The sequence below is a fragment of the Nerophis lumbriciformis genome, linkage group LG26 (genome assembly GCF_033978685.3).
Source record: "Nerophis lumbriciformis linkage group LG26, RoL_Nlum_v2.1, whole genome shotgun sequence".
Classification (NCBI taxonomy): Eukaryota; Metazoa; Chordata; class Actinopteri; order Syngnathiformes; family Syngnathidae; genus Nerophis; species Nerophis lumbriciformis.
This window is the reverse complement of record NC_084573.2, coordinates 28,000,288-28,025,600: the sequence shown is the minus strand read 5'-3', so window position 1 is coordinate 28,025,600 and position 25,313 is coordinate 28,000,288. Positions and strand designations below refer to the sequence as shown.

The 25,313-nt window shown below is 36.8% G+C and overlaps 1 protein-coding gene across 1 annotated transcript in view; it reads left to right on the top strand.

Moving 5' to 3' along the window:
* The window catches only part of fut8b (fucosyltransferase 8b (alpha (1,6) fucosyltransferase)), a 392,883-nt gene that overhangs the window by 265,090 nt on the left and 102,480 nt on the right, over window positions 1-25,313 (top strand). The window contains exon 5 of the mRNA XM_061987060.2: window positions 10,246-10,360. Coding sequence (XP_061843044.1) covers window positions 10,246-10,360 — 115 coding nt within the window. The remainder of the gene's footprint in view (window positions 1-10,245; window positions 10,361-25,313) is intronic.

The window sequence follows — 25,313 nt, the reverse complement described above, 5'->3', positions numbered from 1 at the left end:
GTGTGCGGAACAAACGTCCAATTTCTTGCTACTTTTGCATCTTTGGGCCACTGGTGCAACTTGAATCCGTCCCTGTTCGTGTTGTTACACCCTCCGACAACACACCGACGAGGCATGATGTCTCCAAGGTACGGAAAACAGTCAAAAAAACGGAAAATAACAGAGCTGATTTGACTCGGTGTTTGAGAAAATGGCGGATTGCTTCCCGATGTGACGCCACGTTGTGACGTCATCGCTCCGAGAGCGAATATTAGAAAGGCGTTTAATTCACCAAAGTTCACCCATTTAGAGTTCGGAAATCGGTTAAAAAAATATCTGGTCTTTTTTCTGCAACATCAAGGTATATATTGACGCTTACATAGGTCTGGTGATAATGTTCCCCTTTAATGTGTTTGCAAAGTTTGTAAAACTCTTGAATTTTGGGTGAAGTGCTTGGAAATGTTCATCATATATATATATATATATATATATATATATATATATATATATATATATATATAGCTCGGTTGGTAGAGTGGCCGTGCCAGCAACTTGAGGGTTTCAGGTTCGATTCCCGCCTCCGCCATCTTAGTCACTGCCGTTGTGTCCTTGGCAAGACACTTTACCCGCCTGCTCCCAGTGCCACCCACACTGGTTTAAATGTAACTTAGATATTGGGTTTCACTATGTAAAGCGCTTTGAGTCACTAGAGAAAAGCGCTATATAAATATAATTCACTTCACTATTTCTCAGCAGTCTGACTCAATAGGCCATACATCCATCCATTTTCTACCGCTTATTCGTATTTCTTTTTTCTTTTTTTTATTATTATTTTTTTCCAATTTTTTTTCCTTTTTTTTCTTTTTTTTCATTTTTTATACATAGCCTATTGAGTCCGCTTATTCCCGGACTCAATAGGCTATGTATAAAAAATGGGAAGAAAAAAAAAGATACGTTTCCTTAAAAATGAAAGCTACACGCTTGATCTGTTGGCTTTGCACGAGCCCTTACATTAGGTTGTTGTCGTGTATATACGGCTCTGTGTCGCCCCCCCAAGAGGACAGTGGTGGCATGATGGATGTCCATCATGCCGGGAGGTTGTCGTTTTAATGAACATTGGATGGAAAATGACAAATACAAACTTTGGATAAAACGTGGACCAAATCCACGTGTAGCCTGCTGCAAAGTATGCAAAAAGGAAATCCAACATGGTTCGATGTTTTTTTTTGCTCCATTATTTTGGTTGTCTGACTACCTCAGTTAATGCAAACAAGTTACCGTATTTTCCGCACTATAAGGCGCACCTAAAAACCTCCAATTTTCTCAAAAGCTGATAGTGCGCCTTATAATCCGGTGCGCCTTATATATGGACCAATATTGAGCCACAACAAACCTAAACTTCATTTTCATAAAGTTTAGGTCTCGCAACTACGGTAACCAGCTCAAGGCGATGAGTCACGCAGAAGAACACGGGAATAGAGCAGCAGCGAGAGAATTTAACATAAACGAATCAATGGTGTTTAATTCGGACACCGAAGAGGAAGAATTTGATGGATTTGTGGATGAGGAATAACTTCATAAAGTGAGCTTTACATGTTTATTTTGTGTGTTGTGTGACATTAAAGGGGAACATTATCACCAGACCTATGTAAGCGTCAATATATACCTTGATGTTGCAGAAAAAAGACCTTTTTTTTTTTTTAACCGATTTCCGAACTCTAAATGGGTGAATTTTGGCGAATTAAACGCTGTCAGAGTATGTTGGTGACGAACCCCAAGATGCAGAGAAGGCGGAAGGCATTGTGCGGGAAAACATGATTTAATGTCCAAAAGTAAAAATAAAGAAAAGACACAAACCAGGAACAAGGAGGACAAACTGGAAACAGAGAACAGGGACTATGAACAAAAAGATAGTAAGCTACAAACAGCTACAGAATATAGCTTACCGCTACCGCATACAGCTACACCGACATCGACACGACAGGTAGGGACGACATAATCCAGCACTGACTGGAGGAGAAGGCAGGTTTAAATAGCAGCTGGCTGATTGACACCAGGTGTGGCTAAGTGCCAATCAGCCACAGCTGAGGGGACACAGCACTCAGGGAGACAAACAGGAAACAGAACCAAAACAAGAGCGCTGACAGGAAATACTACACACACAGAGGAAAAACTAAAACACAACCAAACTGTCAGGGGCAAGCCTGACAAACGCCTTTCTATTATTCGCTCTCGGAGTGATGACGTCACATCGGGAAGCAATCCGCCATTTTCTCACTTTCGTCGGTGTGTTGTCGGAGGGTGTAACAACACGAACAGGGACGGATTCAAGTTGCACCAGTGGCCCAAAGATGCGAAAGTGGCAGGAAATTGGACGAAATTTGTTCAAAATACGAGGCTGTGGGGAAAGCCGATGAAATGGTCAGTCGTTTGTTCCGCACACTTTACCGACAAAAGCTATGCTACGACAGAGGTGGCAAGAATGTGTGGATATCCTGCGACACTCAAAGAGATGGCAAGAATGTGTGGATATCCTGCGACACTCAAAGCAGATGCTGACATCAATTCCAAAACTGGACAGATCAGCTGTCAGGAAAAGAGAGCGGATGAGGGTATGTCTACAGAATATATTAATTGATGAAAACTTTATTCAGTGGGAGAGTGGCCGTGCGCAACCCAAGGGTCCCTGGTTCAATCCCCACCTAGTACCAACCTCGTCATGTCCGTTGTGTCCTGAGCAAGACACTTCACCCTTGCTCCTGATGGGTGCTGGTTAGCGCCTTGCATGGCAGCTCCCTCCATCAGTGTGTGAATGTGTGTGTGAATGGGTAAATGTGGAAGTAGTGTCAAAGCGCTTTGAGTACCTTGAAGGTAGAAAAGCGCTATACAAGTACAACCCATTTATCATTTATCATTTATATATATATATATATATATATATATATATATATATATGAAATACTTGACTTGGTGAATTCTAGCTGTAAATATACTCCTCCCCTTTTAGCCACGCCCCCAACCACGCCCCCCCCCCCCCCCCCCCCCCCACACACACACATACACACCTCCCGAAATCGGAGGTCTCAAGGTTGGCAAGTATGATTACATGTTATACCTTGCTGTTGTTAAAAGATAAACAAAACACCACGTCACTGACTTTACCTCGGGGAAAATAATAAAACAGCTGTTTATTCATTTTGGGAGTGAACAGAGTTGTCAGAACGCTGATTTGTAATCTATTGATAAAGTTTGACTGACCTATCTGACTGTTTTGTTGACATTCCCTTTAGCGCAGCTCCATCTAATGGATGCATAGGTGCGCCTTATAATCCGGTGCGCCTTATATATGAACAAAGTTTTGAAATATGCCATTCATTGAAGGTGCGCCTTATAATCCGGTGCGCCTTATAGTGCGGAAAATACGGTACATTTTATTGTTTTGGTTAATTGCATTAAAATGGTTACATTATTGGATTTGTTTGTACTGTGAAGGTCATGTAATGTATCATTTGTAACCTTTTTCACAACTTAGAGCTGAGTTTATATGAACGATTATGTAGTTTTTACCCAACATGGTTGTATGCATTTCTTGCTCTATTATTTCCGTTGTCTACTTAACTTGTCTGGCTACCTCAGTGGAAGCAAAAAAAGTTCATATATATCAAATAATATTATTTATCTCATTCACGTAAGAGGCTCGACGTACCGATAGAAAAGGAAGCGGCGCATTGTCTACCTTTGGAGTTGGCAGAGTTGTTTAGAAGCGACACCGAGGGAGAAGACTTCATGGGATTTAGCGATTAGGAGTGACAGATTGTTTGGTAAACGTATAGCATGTTCTATATGTTATAGTTATTTGAATGACTCTTACCATAATATGTTACGTTAACATACCAGGCACGTTCTCAGTTAGTTATTTATGCCTCATATAACGTACACTTATTCAGCCTGTTGTTCACTATTCTTTATTTATTTTAAATTACCTTTCAAATGTCTATTCTTGATGTTGTGTTTTATCAAATAAATTTCCCCCAAAAATGTGACTTATACTCCAGTGCGACTTAAATGTGTTTTTTCCTTCTTTATTATGCATTTTCGGCCGGTGCGCCCTATACTCCGGAGCGACTTATACTCTGAAAAATACGGTACTCGAATATCACGATATAGTCATTTTCTATATCGCATAGAGACAAACCCGCGAGTATATCGATATATCGCCCAGCCCTAGTCCGATGTATTTTTTGCTCCATCATTTTGGTTGTCTGACTACCTCAGTTAAAGCAAACAAGTTACATTTTGTCGTTTTGGTTAATTGCATTAAAATGTTGACATTATTGGATTATTTGTACTGTGAAGGTCATGTAATGTATAATTTGTAACCTTCTTCACAACATAGAGCTGAGTTAATATTTGTATACTGTAAGTATTGTACTTATTACGCACCTGCTGTTTGATGGTAACGTGCATCTTAGTTGTCGTTTTCATTAACAAATTCGGAGGTGTTGAAATTGTCAGGTGAAATCGCTAATGCTAATTTTTAGCACGTCAATAGCAAAGCCAATGTATATTAGCATCAAGCTCGCGCATTTTTACGTTTACGTTGAAGTGTTTTTTGAGTCCATTATGTAGTTTTTACACAGCATTGTATGCATTTCTTGTTCTATTATTTCCGTTGTCTACTTAACTTGTCTGGCTACCTCAGTGAAAGCAAAAAAAGTTAACTTTGGTCTTTTTGTTCATTTGTTATCATAGCCAGTTATAAGGCAAATATGCTTAAAGGCCTACTGAAATGCGATTTTCTTATTTAAACGGGGATAGCAGGTCCATTCTATGTGTCGTACTTGATCATTTCGCGATATTGCCATATTTTTGCTGAAAGGATTTAGTAGAGAACATCGACGATAAAGTTCGCAACTTTTGGTCGCTGATAAAAAAGCCTTGCCTGCACAACACACTCAATCCCACAGCCCAAAGTACCGTTCACCTCCCTAAAGTTCATACAGCACATATATTTCCCCAAAGTCCCCAAAGTTACATACGTGACATGCACATAGCGGCACGCACGTACGGGCAAGCGATCAAATGTTTGGAAGCCGCAGCTGCATGCGTACCCACGGTACCGTGTCTGCGCATCCAACGCAAAGTCCTCCTGGTAAGAGTCTCTGTTGTCCCAGTTCTCCACAGGCCAATGGTAAAGCTTGACTGTCATCTTTCGGGAATGTAAACAATGAAACACCGGCCGTGTTTGTGTTGTTGCTGCAGTCGGCCGCAATACACCGCTTCCCACCTACAGCTTTCTTCTTTGCTGTCTCCATTGTTCTTTGAACAAATTGCAAAAGATTCACCAACACAGATGTCCAGAATACTGTGGAATTTTGCGATGAAAACAGACGACTTAATAGCTGGCCACCATGCTGTCCCAAAATGTCCTCTACAATCCGTGACGTCACGCGCAGACGTCATCATACCAAGACGTTTTCAGTAGGATATTACGCGCAAAATTTAAATTTGCACTTTAGTAAGCTAACCCGGCCGTATTGGCATGTGTTGCAATGTTAAGATTTCATCATTGATATATAAACTATCAGACTGCGTGGTCGGTAGTAGTGGGTTTCAGTAGGCCTTTAATGAAAGGTGACTGAGGTGTCATGAAACAAACAAACTAGTTTCCTTTAATGTATTATGCTTACATTGGAACCATTTTGTTAATAAATGAGTGAAATTGACATTTTGAGGGTGCGTGTATTTATATCACATTATGCAGTTTACAAGCACAAATACGGTGTGAATCAATCCGTGCTGTTCGATGTCAATGAGTGCTGTAAGTAAGAAAAAGAACAATAAATGTGAAAAACAACACAAATGCAGACATGTTTGCAAACACCAATGACATTGAATAGTCACGCTGCTTCATTTTCTATGCCCCATTCAGTTAATGATAACTGCTGGTTCAATGTTAGGCTTAGGTTTTAGCAGATTTTTCCGACAGACAGCATTTGGTGACCTCAAACAACAAGGCTATGGATTGATTCACATTGGTTTTTGCCTTTTGAAGGGTACTGGAAAAACTGGAAAATTGATCTTGAAAGTCCTTAAAAAGTGCTTGAATTTGGCCATGGAGAAGGTGTACAAAGCCTGTAAGTAGCAAACATTGCACTGTGAAAGGGCTGCACTTGCAGGAATCGCTCACACCAGTACGGTTTGTGTGTTGATAAATATTAATTATTTTTGATGATAAAGTGCCATTTTTTTTGCGACATTTAAAAATGAGCTGATTATGATAACTGCTGTCCAGGCATTACCGGAGTATAAGTCACACCGGAGTATAAGTCGCACCTGCCGAAAATGCATAATAAAGAAGGAAAAAAACATATATAAGTCGCACTGGAGCCCGGCCAAACTATGAAAAAAACTGCGACTTATAGTCCGAAAAATACGGTATATCTAGGGGTGTCAAGAAAAGTGGATTTTTGAATGAATCGCAATTCTTTTTTGTAAGGATTCTTAATCGATTAAAAAATAAATAAAATACATGTAATTTTTGTATTTTATTTTATATTTTAATCTGTCCGGTCCAGTCAATCATGCACGTCATATTGATGATGTAGAAATGTTGCATATATATTTTTCTCTCATTACCTTATTTGTATTTGACTTCATTAAATGTTTGGGTAGAATTTAATGAAACAAAACCAGTTTTCTTTTAAGTAATATAGAAATGTATTAAAGCTGTTTATCTATTTTATGGAGGAATGTTGTTACTCATCAAACTGGCACCAATGTTATAAAAAACGTATTGTTTTGAATTGAGAATCGATTCTGAATCAAATCTTTACCCCAAGAATTGAATCAAATCATGTGGTGCCCAAATAATCTCAGCCCTAATTATCTATTGTTTTATTATCATCTTATTAACATTTTTGCAAATATGACATTAGGTTGCAATTAAAGATGCAAATCCAACACATTAGATGGCAGTGTTTTTTGTTTGTTTTTGTTGCGCCCTAAAAAATGTTTATACTGTAAGTATAGTAATTATTACGCACCTGCTGTTTGATGGTAACGTGCATCCTAGTTGTCGTTTTGATTAACAAATTTGGAGGTGTTGAAATTGTCATGTGAAATCGCTAATGCTAATAAGTAGCATGTCAATAGCAAAGCCAAAGTACATTCGCTTCAAGTTTACGTTTAAGCGTTTTTTGAGTCCATTTCTTCTGTTCTATTCATTATTTTCATCCAAACTAGGGATGTGATGATCAACAATACCGGTCTCAGATCCGAAGTCTATATATAAGTATATAAGTCCCAGAACCCGGGACTTATATACTTTCCAACATAAAAAATAAACACTTCAGAATAGAGCAGGGCTATTCAAATGGCACCATACCGGCCCCAGAGTTCAGTTCAAAACTTGGTAGACAAACACTTTTGCAGCAAATTCCTAAAACCACTAGAGTGCTCTTGTTCTATAGAGGAACTTGGACCACTAAACACATTGGCAGATATTTGCTTTGACATTTGAACCTTGCTAGCAAACATAAAACACCGGGGTCCAAACTTGTGATTTACATAATTGAGGCGTACCTCAAGGCACCACTTTAAGTCCTCTTCTTTTTGGCATGTTTTTTCTTAATGTGATGTTTGTAACTAAGATGTAGCTTGTTTACTTCAGATGCAGTCATTTGTTCAATTTATTTAGTTATACTAGTGGTGTTCCTCAAGGTTCAACCTTAGGTCCTCTCTTTTTCATTATTTGGCCTATCCAACTGGTGGCCCGCGAGTTCAGTTCCAAAATCTTGCTAGGGACTGAAATTTTTGCAGCAGATTCTTAAAAACACTCATAGATCGGTGTGCCAAAGAATCGATTGATTAAAGTACAGTGTTTTATTTTCCTATATTGACAGTGTTACTGTTCAAACTGTTACAGTGGCCAAAAATATGAAATACACTTGGTAAAAAAAACAAAAAACCTCTGCCTTGTTTTAATTGAATACAGTATTCCCCGGATTATAAAACGATATAAGCCGCACCCACTACATTTTAGTAGAAAAAAAATAATTCTTCCATATTTTAGCCGAACCGGACTATAAGCCGCAGATATATACGTCGTGAAATGAGTTATTTACACAGAAATATTTTCTAAATGTTTATTTACATACCTTAATTGTTTCCAAACGGTGTCTGTAACACGGCAGTAAAACGGCTGATCAAATAAAACAGAATTCATCGTCCAATCAGCTAAACAGACTCAATAACTTCACGGTGACGTCTTGGTGAATTTACAAAACTGAAACAATACATTGTAAGTATAGATGTCCGATAATGTTTTTTTTGCCGATATCCGATATTGTCCAACTCTTAAGTACCGATTCCGATATCAACCGATACCGATATATACAGTTGTGGAATTAACACATTATTGTGCCTAAATTTGTTGTGATGCCTCGCTGGATGCATTAAACAATGTAACAAGGTTTTCCAAAATAAATCAACTCAAGTTATGGAAAAAAATGCCAACTTGGCACTGCCATATTTATTATTGAAGTCACAAAGTGCATTATTTTTTTTCACATGCCTCAAAACAGCAGCTTGGAATTTGGGACATGCTCTCCTGAGAGAGCATGAGGAGGTTGAGGTGGGGGGTGTATACTGTAGTGTCCCGGAAGAGTTAGTGCTGCAAGGGGTTCTGGTATTCGTTCTGTTGTTTTTATGTCGTGTTACGGTGCGGATGTTCTCCCGAAATGTGTTTGTCATTCTTGTTTGGTGTGGGTTCACAGTGTGGCGCATATTTGTAACAGTGTTAAAGTTGTTTATACGGCCACCCTCAGTGTGACCTGTATGGCTGTTGACCAAGTATGCTTTGCATTCACTTGTGTGTGTGAAAAGCCGTAGATATTATGTGATTGGGCCGAAGGTTTATTGGCGCTCTGTACTTCTCCCTACGTCCGTGTACCACTCCGCACAGTCATAAATTGTACTTTTTGAAACCGATACCGATAATTTCCGATATTACATTTTAAAGCATTTATTGGCCGATGATATCGGACATATCTAATTTGTAAGTTAATAATACCAACAAAGACACTTGCAAACGTGTTAGCATAGTAGCTAACAATGCTAACTTCAGTACAAATATGCATGAAAAACTCATACAGACCTCACACATGGTACGGTTTAGTAGGTAAAAATTGTTTTAGTTATACTGTAAAACTTACAAATGTACGCCAGAGTAATGCATTAGGAATCCATATGAGTAGGCCCGCTATGGACGGCTAGAACAGTGTTTTTCAACCTTTTTTGAGCCAAGGCACATTTTTTGGGTTGAAAAAATCCGGAGGCACACCACCAGCAGAAATGGTTAAAAAACGAAACCCAGTTGACAGTAAAAAGTTGTCGGATATGAATTCAAACCATAACCATAACCAAGCATGCATCACTATAGCACTTGTCTCAAAGTAGGTGTACTGTCACCACTTGTCACATCCCGCCGTGAATTATTTTGAGTTTTTCGGTGTTTTCCTGTGTGTAGTGTTTTAGTTCTTGTCTTGCGCTCCTATTTTGGTGTTGATTGTCATATCGTGTACGGATGTACTTTGTGGACGCCATCTGCTCCACACGCTGTAAGTCTTTGCTGTCGTCCAGCATTCTGTTTTTGTTTACTTTGTAGCCAGTTCAGTTTTAGTTTCGTTCTGCATAGCTTTCCCTAAGCTTCAATGCCTTTTCTTAGGGGCACTCACCTTTTGTTTATTTTTGGTTTAAGCATTAGACACCTTTTTACCTGCACACTGCCTCCCGCTGTTTCCGACATCCACAAAGCAATTAGCTACCGGCTGCCACCTACTGATATGGAAGAGTATTACACGGTTACTCCGCCGAGCTCTAGACAGCACCGACACTCAACAACAACACATCATTTGCAGACTATAATTACTGGTTTGCAAAAAATATTTTTAACCCAAATAGGTGAAATTTGATAATCTCTCACGGCACACTAGTGTGCCACGGCACAGTGGTTGAAAAACACTGGGCTAGAAGACCGAACGGCAACTGTAGTTCCATCAGTCAGGCCTACTCCGCTACTATATTTTAATGTTGGTCATTGTGGTGGTACTTGTGTGTTCTGAAGTGGTACTAGGTGGAAGAAGTTTGAGAAGCACTCATGCACAGTATTACACCCATCCCTAAAATACATATTTGCAGGATATTTTTGTCCATCAATGTCAAGAACCACACAATAAGACAGTTTTTTCAACGACTTGTTTGCAGGTCCATCATGACGGACTTGTACTACCTCAGCCAGGCGGACGGAGTCGGCGAGTGGCGAGTGAAGGAGGCCAAAGACCTGTCGGACCTGGTCCAGAATAGAATCACATACCTGCAGGTACTTAGTTCCCTGCCATTTCTTACTCTCTCCCCCAGCTGCCTTGCATTCTGGGGGGAAGCCATGCAAGTGTTTCACTTTTGCAGACACTCGCCACGGCCCCACCGTGTTTTTGTCACCATCTTTCACACCTGCTCGTCTCGTTTACACCATCCATAACTGTCCACGTCGCTCCTTATGCAAGCAGCAGGTGAGAGGTGCGATAGCAGACTCTGCATATGACAAGTCGGCATGTGGTTATCGCTTGTTGACAGCCACGCACCAAAAAATATATAGAGTGATTATTTTTACCGTATGTGTTTGACAGCCTTGCAGAGCTGCATTATTAATATGATCAAGACACACAATCAAAACAAGAAGGGAAAATGTCCCTTCTGAGTACTTCAAAGTAATTTATTGCATCTATTTAGATTGCGCAGGTGTATCAAATCAAATCAAGACTTTATTTATGTACTACTTGTCATACACGAGCAAGTTGCAACGCAAAGTGATTGGCACCAGTTTAATAGGGAGAGACACACACACAGTACCATTGAAATTAACAAGACATTATATATAAATTATAATAATGTATTTAAGTTTAATTATCACAAATGTTTATTTAAAAAAATGCAATATAAATACGAAATTAATTACATGCTTAAATATTTTTAATTCATTCATTGTAATTAGTTCAATTTTAATAATTCATTGAAGTTTAATTATCACAAATATTTATAAAAAAAATAATTAAAAGCTTTATTATTTATATTTAATACAATTTAGATATTTCAGTTATAATAATTTATTGAAGGTTGATTTTCACAAATATTTATTTTTAAAAATGCAATATAAATACAGTATTAATTACAAGCTTAATTATTTTAATTCATTCATTTTAATTATTTTAGTTATAATAAATTATTGAGGTTTAATCATCACAAATATTTATTTAAAAAATACAATATAAATACTAAATTAATTACATGCCTAAATATTTTTGATTCATTAATTTTAATTATTTCAAATATAATAATTAATTGAAGTTTAATTAGCACAAATATTTATACAAAAAATACAATATAAATAAGAAATTAATTACAAGCTTAATTATTTTTAATTCATAAATGTTAAATATTTCAGTTATTATATTTCATTGAAGTTTAATTATCACAAATATTTATTTAAAAAAAATGCAATATAAATACGATATTAATTACATGCTTAAATGTTTTTATTCATTAATTTCAATTATTTCAATTATAATAATTCATTGATGTTTAATCATCACAAATATTTATACAAAAAATACAATATAAATAGAAATTGATTACAAGCTTAATTATTTTTAAATGGTAAATATTTTATTATAATAATTCATTGAAGTTTAATTATCACAAATATTTATTTTCAAAAATTCAATATAAATGCGATATTAATTGCATGCTTAAATGTTTTTATTTATTAATTTTAATTATTTCAATTATAATCATTCGTTGAAGTTTATTTATCACAAATATTCATACAACAAATACAATATAAATAACAAATTAATTACAAGATTGTTTTTAATTCATAAATTGTAATTATTTATTTATAATAATTTATTGAAGTTTAACTATGGAAAATAAAATGTCAAAAATATACAATATAAATACAAAATTAATTATAAGCTTAAATGATTTGAATTCATTACTTGTAATTATTTCAATTATAATTCATTGAAGTTTAATCATCACAAATATGTATTTTTGAAAATGCAATATAAATACGATATTGATTACAAGCTTAATTATTTTTAATTCATTAATTTAAATTATTTTAGTTATAATAATTTATTGAAGTTTAATTATCACAAATATTTATTTAAAAAAATTAAATATAAATACGAAATTAATTACTTGCTTAAATATTTTTAATTCAGTCATTTTAATTAATTCAACTATAATAATTCATTGAAGTTTTATCATCACAAATATGTATACAAAAAATGCAAATAAAGTAATTACATGCTTAAATGTTTTTAATTCATTAATTTTAATTATTTCAATTATAATAATTTATTAAAGTTTAATTATCACAAATATTTATGCAAAAAATACATTATAAATAGGAAATTAATTACAAGCGTAATTATTTTTAATTCATACATTTTAATTATTTCAGTAATACTTATTTATTGAAGTTTAATTATTGCAGATATTTATAAAACAATACACTATAAATAAGAAATGAATTACAAGCCTTATTATTTGTAATTCATCAATTTTAATTATTTCAGTTATAATAATTTATTGAAGTTTAATAATCACAAATATTTATTTAAAAAAATGCAATATAAATACGAAATTAATAACATGCCTAAAAATGTTTAATACATTAATTTTATTTATTTCAATTATAATAATTTAAATAAGTTTAATTATTTTTAATGCATTCATTGTAATTATTTCAGTTATAATATTTTATTGAAGTTTGATTATCACAAATATTTATTAAAAAACACAATATAAATTAGAAATTAATTGCAAGTTGATCTTTTGAATTAATTAATTTGTATTATTTTGATTATAATTATGTATTTAAGTTTAATCATCACAAATATTTATAAAAATATAATATAAAATTGATAAATAAACAAAAACCTAAAGAAATATTAATGATGTCATAAAATAAAATAGAATTTACCCGAATAAAAATTAAAACGTAAAAAGTTAAAAGCTACATTAAAAAGGTGTGTAGGGATGGGTAACTTTCACATTTCAACCGATACATTACCAATTCCCGGAATTTCAGGCCATTTTAAAGGATCGAGAAACTGTTTCTATTGGGCATTGTACTCGTTTGAAAGAATGCCATTGTAAGTTAATAATACTAACACAGACACGCGTAAATGTATTAGCATATTAGCTGATGCTAACGGCGCTAGCTTCATTACATCAGGATAGCACATACAAAAAAAAACTACAGATATCACGCATGGGACGGTTTCGTAAGTATCATTTGTTTTAGTTATATTGTAAAACTTACAAGCGTTGCTGGAAGTGATGAATGAAGAATCCATACGAGTACAAAACGCTATGGACGCTTAGAAAACGGAAAGGCACTTATACTTCCGGTTCAAAGCTTTACACAGCAGTAATTCACATTCACCCAGCTGCACCTGCAGTGATCGAACTCGTCGAAAAGATGGCGCCATAGCACAAACAATACCACACCCTTTAGGCCAGGGGTGTCAAACTCCTTTTAGATCGGGGGCCACATGGAGAAAAATCTACTCCCAAGTGGTAAAATCACAGCACAATAACTTAAAAATAAAGACAACTTCAGATTATTTTCTTTGTTTAAAAATAGAACAAGCACATTCTGAAATTGTACAAATCATAATGTTGTTTTTTTTTACACTTACATGTTGCGGTTAATAGTATTCTATCTTTATTTGTCGTTAATTATATTTTCTGAATAAATTATGTGATAATGTTCATCAGTCAACTCATTGGTGTTAATTTTGTAATCTATCAAGATAAAAAAAAGTATATCAAAATCAAATTACAGTATGTTATTTATGTAGTTTGATCCTTTTTCTCGACTGATGTACTAACATTATGTGGTTTATTTTGTACATATGTAGCATCATCTACAACAGTGTTTTTCAACCACTGTGCCGCGGCAGTCTGGTGTGCCGTGGGGGATTATCTAATTTCACCTATTTGGGTTAAAAATATTTTTTGCAAACCAGTAGTTATAGTCTGCAAATGATGTGTTGTTGTTGAGTGTCGGTGCTGTCTAGAGCTCGGCAGAGTAACCGTGTAATAGTCTTCCATATAAGTAGGTGGCAGCAGGTAGTTAATTGCTTTGTAGATGTCGGAAACAGCGGGAAGCAGTATGCAGGTAAAAAGGTGTCTCATGCTTAAACCAAAAATAAACAAACGGTGAGTGTCCCTAAATAAAGGCATTAAAGCTTAGGGATGGCTGTGCAGAACGAAACTAACACTGAATTTGCTACAAAGTAAACAAAAACAGAATGCTGGACGACAGCAAAGACTTACTGTGGAGCAAAGACGGCGTTCAGAAAGTACATCCGAACATGACATGACAATCAACAATGTCCCCACAAAGAAGGATAAAAACAACTGAAATATTATTGATTGCTAAAACAAAGTAGATGCGGGAAATATCGATCAAAAGAAGACATGAAACTGCTACAGGAAAATACCAAAAAAAGAAAAAAAGCCACCAAAATAGGAGCGCAAGACAAGAACTAAAACAGTACACACAGGAAAACAGCAAAAAAACTCAAAATAAGTCACGGCGTGATGTGACAGGTCGTGACAGTACACCGACTTTGAGACAAGAGCGATAGTGATGCATGGTTGGTTATGGTTTAAAGTCATATCCAACAATTGTGACAATTACTTTTTACTGTCAACTGAGTTTCGTTTTTTTATGATTTCTGCTGGTGGTGTGCCTCCGGATTTTTTCAACGCAAAAAATGTGCCTTGGCTCAAAACTATTTGGTGGTCAGCGGAGAAAAATCCATAAATTAGCCGCACCGTATTATAGGCCACAGGGTGCAAAGCATAGGAAAAAGTAGCGGCTTACAGCACGGTACATACTTTGCCATAGCAACCGCAGCATAATGATGTTGATGTATTGATAACGTACTGCGAGACAGGGGTCCCCAACCTTTTTTGCACCACGGACCGGTTTAATTAAGGCATTATTTTCACGGACCGGCCTTCCATGTGTGGCAGATAAATATAGCAAATAAGTGCATGAAAAATGAATACATGAAACAACTCATTAGTGGAATTAGTGGGAAGCCCCTGGCCTTTTCCCTTTGCAAAAAAGCTCTCCATAGGCTTTTGTTTTTGTACTCGTTTTTGCTCATAGTAGGCTTTTTTTTTTTAGCTTTAGTATCTAATGGGTTATAGGTGATACATCACATTCAAGGACAAAAGCGTGGATATATAAGAAAGCTAGAAATACTTGCAATTAGTTCCAATATATTTCTGTGGATTTTTACTTCCATTTTTATAATTTCATACGTAGATACAATGTTAGCTTTTTTTGGTCTAATTTTCCATGCGTAAATCATACTTGCCAACCCTCCCGAATTTTCCGGGAGACTCCCGAAATTCAGCGCATCACCCGAAAACCTCCCGGGACAAATATTCTCCCGAAAATCTCTCGATTTTCAGCCGGAGCCCCATGCAGACCTGAGTGAGGACAGCCTTTTTTCATTTTTTAAATCATCCAGACTAGAGATAAATTGTATTATTATGTTTATCTTACCTAAAAATAAATATATTTATTAATTAAAGAAAAAAAACTAAATACATTTTTACTATATTTTGCTAAAAACATCAAAATTAATTGTATTTTTATTTGTATTTTTTCTGACTCCTTATTACATCCAGCCATAGAATTATACATTAAAATAAACATATTTGAAATAATTAATTTTAAATGATCATAATAATTCATTTAAAATGACCATATTTAATTATTAAAATAATTGCTTGTTTATCAACAACTTTAGCATTTTATTCATTACATTTTGAAGCTCTCAGAAGCCAAGTTATGTTATATTCATTTTATATTTATGCAAGTTTGAAGTGTCAATTATCTAAACACAGTTTTGTTTGCATATTTTCAGGATGTAGATTATATATATATATATATATATATATATATATATGTATCAAATACTTGACTTGGTGAATTCTAGCTGTCAATATACTCCTACCCTTTTAACCACGCCCCCAACCACACCTCGCCCCACCCCCGACCACGCCCCCCCACCCCCCACCTCCCGAAATCGGAGGTCTCAAGGTTGGCAAGTATGGCGTAAATACATCCGTTATTGCTAACGACTTGTATAATAGGACTACATGCAATAACACCAGCACTTTAACTTACTAGGCCAAAGGAGGTGTGTATTTTCTACCTTCAGCACAATTATTATATGCAACAATTGAGCACTTCTCCACCACTTTAACTACTATGGTCACTTTGTTGCTGATCTGCCCTGATCTTAGGTCATCAACCTGCCGCGGACTGCAGACGGAACCTAGCTTTTGGCTACGATTGAAAATGATTGTCACACACACACACACTAGGTGTGGCGAAATTATTCTCTACATTTGACCCATCACCCTTGATCACCCCCTGGGTGTCCAAAGTGCAGATCATTTTTAACGGCACATTGTAAAAATACTATTGCATAAAAAATACATAAAAAAATGGAATAAAAGAGCAAACGGGTGAAATGTAACAGGAAAAAGTTGCAATGTGGACTCTAGTAATACAAAGCTGTCATGCAGGTTGTTTTTTTCTTTAAAAAATTAAAGTTAAGTTAAAGTACCAATGATTGTCACACACACACTAGGTGTGGTGAAATTTGTTCTCTGCATTTGACCCATCCCCTTGTTCACCCCCTGGGAGGTGAGGGGAGCAGTGAGCAGCAGCGGTGGCCGTGCCCGGGAATCATTTTTGCTGATTTAACCCCCAATTTCAACCCTTGATGCTGAGTGCCAAGCAGGGAGTTAATGGGTCCCATTGTTATAGTCTTTGGTATGACTCGGCCGGGGTTTGAACTCACAACTAGAGATATCCGATAATGGCTTTTTTGCCGATATTCCGATATTGTCCAACTCTTAATTACCGATTCCGATATCAACCGACACCGACATATACAGTCGTGGAATTAACACATTATTATGCCTAATTTTGTTGTGATGCCCCGCTGGATGCATTAAACAACATAACAAGGTTTTCCAAAATAAATCAACTCAAATTATGGAAAAAAAAAATGCCAACATGGCACTGCCATATTTATTATTGAAGTCACAAAGTGCATTATTTTTTTTTAACTTGCCTCAAAACAGCAGCTTGGAATTTGGGACATGCTCTCCCTGAGATAATCCTGATACCAATTACAACTATGGGAAATACTATACTTTGACTTTCACAAAGTGTGTATATTGTAGTGTCCCGGAAGAGTTAGTGCTGCAAGGGGTTCTGGGTATTTGTTCTGTTGTGTTTATGTTGTGTTACGGTGCGTATGTTCTCCCAAAATGTGTTAGTCATTCTTGTTTGGTGCGGGTTCACAGTGTGGCGCATATTTGTAACGGTGTTAAAGTTGTTTATACGGCCACCCTCAGTGTGACCTGTATGGCTGTTGACCAAGTATGGTTGGCATTCGCTTGTGTGTGTGAAAAGCCGTATATATTATGTGACTGGGCCGGCACGCAAAGGAAGTGCCTTTGAGGTTTATTGGCGCTCTGTACTTCTCCCTACGTCCGTGTACACAGTAGCGTTTTAAAAAGTCATACATTTTACTTTTTGAAACCGATACCGATAATTTTGAAACGGATACCGATAATTTCCAATATTACCTTTTAAAGCATTTATTATTATCGGCAGTCCGATATTATCGGACATTTCTTGTACCAATGATTGTCACACACACACTAGGTGTGGCGAAATTATTCTCTGCATTTGACCCATCATCCTTGATCACCCCCTGGGAGGTGAGGGGAGCAGTGAGCAGCAGCGGTGGCCGCGCCTGGGAATCATTTTTGGGGGATTTAACCCCCAATTCCAACCCTTGATGCTGAGTGCCAAGCAGGGAGGTAATGGGTCCCATTTTTATAGTCTTTGGAATGACTCAGCTGGGGTTTGAACTCACAACCTACCGATCTCAGGGCGGACACTCTAACCACAAGGCCACTAGATGTGACAAATCCAGCAAATGGCGACTTCGTGTCAGGAGTTGTATTGGCTTATTGGTGTGTCTGGTGGGACTGGCGAAAGTTAAGTAGGAGGAAATGCGGTCGGTTATAAATGATTTAATGTCTCTGTGCGGCCAGGTAGCAAAAAGTGACACGGACCGGTGGTTGGGGATCGCCGCTGTGAGAGATAAGGACACAATATATTGCAACATGGATGTTTCATATTAGACCTCACCACGCGTAACGTCCTCTCCGCCGTGGAGCCCTGCAGCATTAATGAGCAGGCGTGTTTGATGAAGAGGACCTCGTCAGTCTGGCCGGGCGGAGACAGCCCCGCTAACAGCTGCTGTCACCGCCGCTGAGGGATCACACCGCTACACCAGCTGCCGTCACTAACTCACCACAAACACACACACACACACCTGCGCTAGCCTTTTTCCCGCAAACACACTCGCTCGGCGCACTTGAGGCCCGTGCATGAAGAGTGACACACGCACTCACCCAGGTACACGCTGGCTGCCACCCGCGGTATTCCGTCCCCTCATTCCTGATGGAGCTCATTCCCCATCTGTCCTGCCAAACAGCCAACATGGCAGCTCCTTTGGAGTCTTCTGTCCGACAAGCTTCTCTGCCGCTCATTGACAGGACACTTTCCCGTTAAGTGCAAGATCAGCACTTCTTCTTACAAATGACACCTTAACTCTGGGTGCCTTTACAAGATGAAGACTTACTCTCATGCCGGGTGACATTTATTCAGCAGATTATGAAGAATTTATCCCACCATCTGTTCAACTGAAGACACGTGGGAGCAGGTTGAGAATTCCTCGCTTCGTTCTTACTGCAAAATGTCTTTCTTTTTTTTTTTTGTCATAAAAAAATACAATCGTGTGTGCTTACGGACTGTATCTCTGCAGACTGTATATTGATATATAATATAGCAGCCACAAATATTAATAACAGAAAGAAACAACCCTTTTGTGCGAATGAGTGTAAATGGGGGAGGTTTTTTTGGGTTGGTGCACTAATTGTAAGTGTATCTTGTGTTTTTTTATGTTGATTTAATTAAAGAAAAAAAAAAAAAAGATTTTATTTTATTTTATTTTTTTCTTGTGCGACCCGGTACCAATCGATCCACGGACCACGGCCCGGTGGTTGGGGACCACTGCTGTAAAACACTTTTAGTAACCCAGTTAGTCAAGATGGGTATTAACCCTGTAAGACCCGGACATGGAAATACATGAATAAAAAAATATTCAACCTGTCAGATGGTCTTGTAGGGGGCATTTGGGAATTAAAATGAAGTGTTGGCAAATTTGTCATATTTTGATAAGGTTTTATGCATACTTGCCAACCTTGAGACCTCCGATTTCGGGAGGTGGGGGGGGGGGCGTGGCTAAAAGGAGAGGAGTATATTTACAGCTAGAATTCACCAAGTCAAGTATTTCATATATATATATATATATATATATATATATATATATATATATATATATATATATATACAGTGGGGCAAAAAAGTATTTAGTCAGCCACCAATTGTGCAAGTTCTCCCACTTAAAATGATGACAGAGGTCTGTAATTTTCATCATAGGTACACTTCAACTGTGAGAGACAGAATGTGAAAAAAAATCCAGGAATTCACATTGTAGGAATTTTAAAGAATTTATTTGTAAATTATGGTGGAAAATAAGTATTTGGTCAATAACAAAAATTCAACTCAATACTTTGTAATATAACCTTTGTTGGCAATAACAGAGGTCAAACGATTACTATAGGTCTTTACCAGGTTTGCACACACAGTAGCTGGTATTTTGGCCCATTCCTCCATGCAGATCTTCTCGAGAGCAGTGATGTTTTGGGGCTGTGGCCGAGCAACACGGACTTTCAACTCCCTCCACAGTTTTTCTATGTAGTTGAGGTCTGGAGACTGGCTAGGCCACTCCAGGACTTTCAAATGCTTCTTACAGAGCCACTCCTTCGTTGCCCGGGCGGTGTGTTTGGGATCATTGTCATGCTGGAAGACCCAGCCACGTTTCATCTTCAAAGCTCTCACTGATGGAAGGAGGTTTTGGCTCAAAATCTCACGATACATGGCCCCGTTCATTCTTTCCTTAACACGGATCAGTCGGCCTGTCCTCTTAGCAGAAAAACAGCCCCAAAGCATGATGTTTCCACCCCCATGCTTCACAGTAGGTATGGTGTTCTTGGGATGCAACTCAGTATTCTTCTTCCTCCAAACACGACGAGTTGAGTTTATACCAAAAAGTTCTATTTTGGTTTCATCTGACCACATGACATTCTCCCAATCCTCTGCTGTATCATCCATGTGCTCTCTGGCAAACTTCAGACGGGCCTGGACATGCACTGGCTTAAGCAGGGGGACACGTCTGGCACTGCAGAATTTGATTCCCTGTCGGCGTAGTGTGTTACTGATGGTAACCTTTGTTACTTTGGTCCCAGCTCTCTGCAGGTCATTCACCAGGTACCCCCGTGTGGTTCTGGGATTTTTGCTCACCGTTCTCATGATCATTTTGACCCCACGGGATGAGATCTTGCGTGGAGCCCCAGATCGAGGGAGATTATCAGCGGTCTTGTATGTCTTCCATTTTCTGATAATTGCTCCCACAGTTGATTTTTTCACACCAAGCTGCTTGCCTATTGTAGATTCACTCTTCACAGTCTGGTGCAGGTCTACAATTATTTTCCTGGTGTCCTTTGACAGCTCTTTGGTCTTGCCCATAGTGGAGTTTGGAGTCTGACTGTTTGAGGCTGTGGACAGGTGTCTTTTATACAGATAACCAGTTCAAACAGGTGCCATTAATACAGGTAACAAGTGGAGGACAGAAGAGCTTCTTAAAGAAGAAGTTACAGGTCTGTGAGAGCCAGAGATCTTCCTTGTTTGAAGTGACCAAATACTTATTTTCCACCATAATTTACAGATAAATTCTTTAAAATTCCTACAATGTGAATTCCTGGATTTTTTTTCACATTCTGTCTCTCACAGTTGAAGTGTACCTATGATGAAAATTACAGACCTCTGTCATCATTTTAAGTGGGAGAACTTGCACAATCGGTGGCTGACTAAATACTTTTTTGCCCCACTGTATATACAAGTATTTCATATATATATATATATATATATATAAAAGAAATACTTGACGTTCAGTGAATTCTAGCTATATATATATATATATATATATATATATATATATATATATATTTATAAATTTATATTTATTTTATTATATGTACATATATATATATTTACATATATGTACGTATATATTTTATTTTATTTTATTATATATATATATATATATATATATATATATATATATATATATATATATATATATATATATAAAATAAATACTTGAATTTCAGTGTTCATTTATTTACACATATACACACACATAACACTCATCTACTCATTGTTGAGTTAAGGATTGAATTGTCCATCCTTGTTCTATTCTCTGTCACTATTTTTCTAACCATGCTGAACACCCTCTCTGTGATGCATTGATGTGTGGCAAGCACAAAAGTGGTTTCATCAAATGCACTAGATGGCAGTATTGTCCTGTTTAAGAGTGTCACAACATTGCTGTTTACGGCAGACGAACTGCTTTACGGTAGACCAAAACGTGACTGCTGTTGTTGTGTATTGTTGCCGCGCTGGGAGGACGTTAATGAAACTGCTTAACAATAAACCCACATAAGAAACCAAGAACTCGCCCTCCATCATTCTACAGTTATAACGTGATTGGGCAGGTATGCTGTTTATATTGTGGGTTAGCGGACTCAGGTCCTCATGGACCAGAGTCCGCCTGAATTTCGGGAGATTTTCGGGAGAAAATTTGTCCCGGGAGGTTTTCGGGAGAGGCGCTGAATTTCGGGAGTCTCCCGGAAAATCCGGGAGGGTTGGCAAGTATGGGTTTTATGGAACCGTTGTAATGATACAACGTTGGGTGAAAAGGGTAGCAAAATTTTCCATAAGCCATTTGTATTCATTTTCTGAACAACATGTTCCACGTGTTTTCACTTCAGTCAAACAACTAAGGGTTCATTTGAATGCTTATTGCTCATCACCTTGACTCAGAACACTGTAAAATAATAATTACAATAAAAACATTACTCATTTCTATGAACGGAAAATAAACTGTTTAAAGTAGCGCAGAATTACATAACATAAATAAAATACAAAAATATTATTTCTACGTAAAATAAATAACATAGCTGTGCAAAATAATACAAAATGGATAAAAGGTAACACTTTAGTATGGGGAACATATGAACCATTAATTAGTTGCTTATTAACATAGGGTTAGGGTTAGGGAAGACTCTTAGTTAATGGCTTACTGGTTGTATAATAAGGCTATCTGGAATAAGGCATTAATAAGTACTTAATAATGACTAATTAACAGCCAATATGTTACTAATTTGCATGTTAATAAGCAACTAATTAATGGTTCATATGTTCCCCATACTAAAGTGTTACCAAAAATAAATTTGCAGGCAGGCACTTTGTGATTTCCCTTCCTTGCCTCTGATTGGCCAGTCCCTAACCAATCGTGACTCATCATAGTAAACAACCAGCCAATCATGGATGTTCTTGTACGCGTCTTGGAAGGAGGAAGGGGAGGAGTTTAGTCGCCCATGGAGGGTGAGCGGGGGAGATCAAGGAACACAACAAATAAGCGGCGTTTGGTCATTTTAACGTGAAATAAATTATATCGATATTGCGATATTTTCTTAATTCATATCTTTGTTTAAAAATATATGGATACATCTTACAAACTCGATATATCGCCCAGCCTTATTGGATATGAATTCAAACCATACACAACCATGCATCACTATAGCTCTTGTCTCAAAGTAGTCACCACCTGTCACATCACGCCTTGACTTATTTTGAGGTTTTTTGTGTTTTCCTGTGTAGTGTTTTGGTGTTGATTGTCATGTCATGTACAGATGTACTTTGTGGACGCCGTCTGCTCCACACACTGTAAGTCTTTGCTGTCGTCCAGCATTCTGTTTGTGTTTAGTTTGCAGCCAGTTCAGTTTTAGCTTCGTTGTGCATAGCCTTCCCTAAGCTCCAAGGCCTTTTCTTAGCGGCACTCGCCTTTTGTTTATTTTTGGTTGAAGCATTAGATACCTTTTTACCTGCACACTGCCTCCCGCATATTGTGATCAGGACAAACCATGTTCCCGACATCTACAAAGCAATTAGCTAGACAGCACAGACACTCAACAACGGCACATTTGTGGATTATAATTAGTGGTTTGCATAAAATATTTTTGACCCAATTAGTTGAAATTACATAATCTCCCACGGCACACCAGACAATATCTCACGGTACCCTGGTGTGCCGCGGCACAGTGGTTGAAAAACACTGCTTTAAGCATATGTTTTCTGTTGCAATCAAAAAAAAATTTTTGTCATGAAATAAGATAGTGAACATACTAGACAACTTGTCTTTTAGTAGTAAGCAAACAAACAAAGACTCCTAAATTTGCTGCTGATGTATACAGTAACATATTGTGTCTTTTTCCATTCTATTATTTTGTCAACATTATTAATCTACCTGTTAATTTAATGTTAATATCTGCTTACTTTCTGTTTAAACATGTTCTATCTACACTTCTGTTAAAATGTGATAATCACTTATTCTTCTGTTGTTTGATACTTTACATAGGTTTTGGGTAGGGATGTCCGATAATGGCTTTTTGCCGATATCAGATATTGTCCAACTCTTTAATTACCGATACCGATATCAACCGATACCGATATCAACCGATATATACAGTCGTGGAATTAACACATTATTATGCCTAATTTGGACAACCAGGTATGGTGAAGATAAGGTACTTCTTTTTTTTTAATTAATAAAATAAAAAAGGATAAATAAATTAAAAACATTTTCTTGAATAAAAAAGAAAGTAAAACAATATAAAAACAGTTACATAGAAACTAGTAATTAATGAAAATTTGTAAAATTAACTGTTAAAGGTTAGTACTATTAGTGGACCAGCAGCACGCACAATCATGTGTGCTTACGGACTGTATCCCTTGCAGACTGTATTGATATATATTGATATATAATGTAGGAACCAGAATATTAACAACAGAAAGAAACAACCCTTTTGTGTGAATGAGTGTAAATGGGGGAGGAAGTTTTTTTGGGTTGGTGCACTAATTGTAAGTGCATGTTGTGTTTTTTATGTTGATTTAATTAAAAAAAACAAAAAACGATACCGAGAATAAAACGATACCGATAATTTCCTCTATTACATTTTAACGCATTAATCGGCCGATATTATCGGACATCTCTAGTTTTGGGTGATACCACACATTTTGTTATCAATCCAATACCAAGTAGTTACAGGATCTTAATTAGATTTCTCCTGTGTCCAGGAATGTATTTCCTGAGTTTATAAAAAATGGATAATGACAAAAGATTTTGAGAAAATAATAGATATCGATGTATTAAAGTTAAATTTAAAGTCCCAACGATAGTCACGCACACACTAGGTGTGGTGAACTTATCCTCTGCATTTGACTTATCCACATATTCACCGCCTGGTAGGTGAGGGGAGCAGTGAGCAGCAGCGGTGGCCGTGCTCGAGAATCATTTTTGGTGATTCATTGATTGGTATTCATTGTAGTATTGACTATATGCGGCTCTTGTACTTGGTATCAGTACAGTCGATATTTGTTTTCATTAAGGAGAGCGAGCTTGTTTTGAGCGGTTAGCATGTTTAGCTATTCCTCGTCCTGCAGGGATGATACTTGTAAGAAACTTACTTTATTTGTCGCCATGGAGACCAGGAGGTTGTCCCGATACCAAAATGTATTTCAACACTTTTCGATACTTTTTTAAATAAAGGGCACCACAAAAAATGCCATTATTGGCTTTATTTTAACAAAAAAATCTTAGGGTACATTAAACATATGTTTATTATTGCAATCCAAGAACAATTTTGTCCTTAAATAATAATAATAATAATAAACTTTATTTGTATCAGAATCAGAATCAGAATCGTTTTTATTGCCATTTTTTAAGAACGGGTTCACAAACTAGGAATTTTTCTTGGTGCAATCGTGCAACATAAAACACATATAACACAGAATAGGTAATAAAATAAGCTGTGCCTGAGTTAGACTTAGACTTAGACTTCCTTTTTATTGTCATTCAAATTTGAACTTTACAGCACAGATAAGAACACATTTTGTTACATAA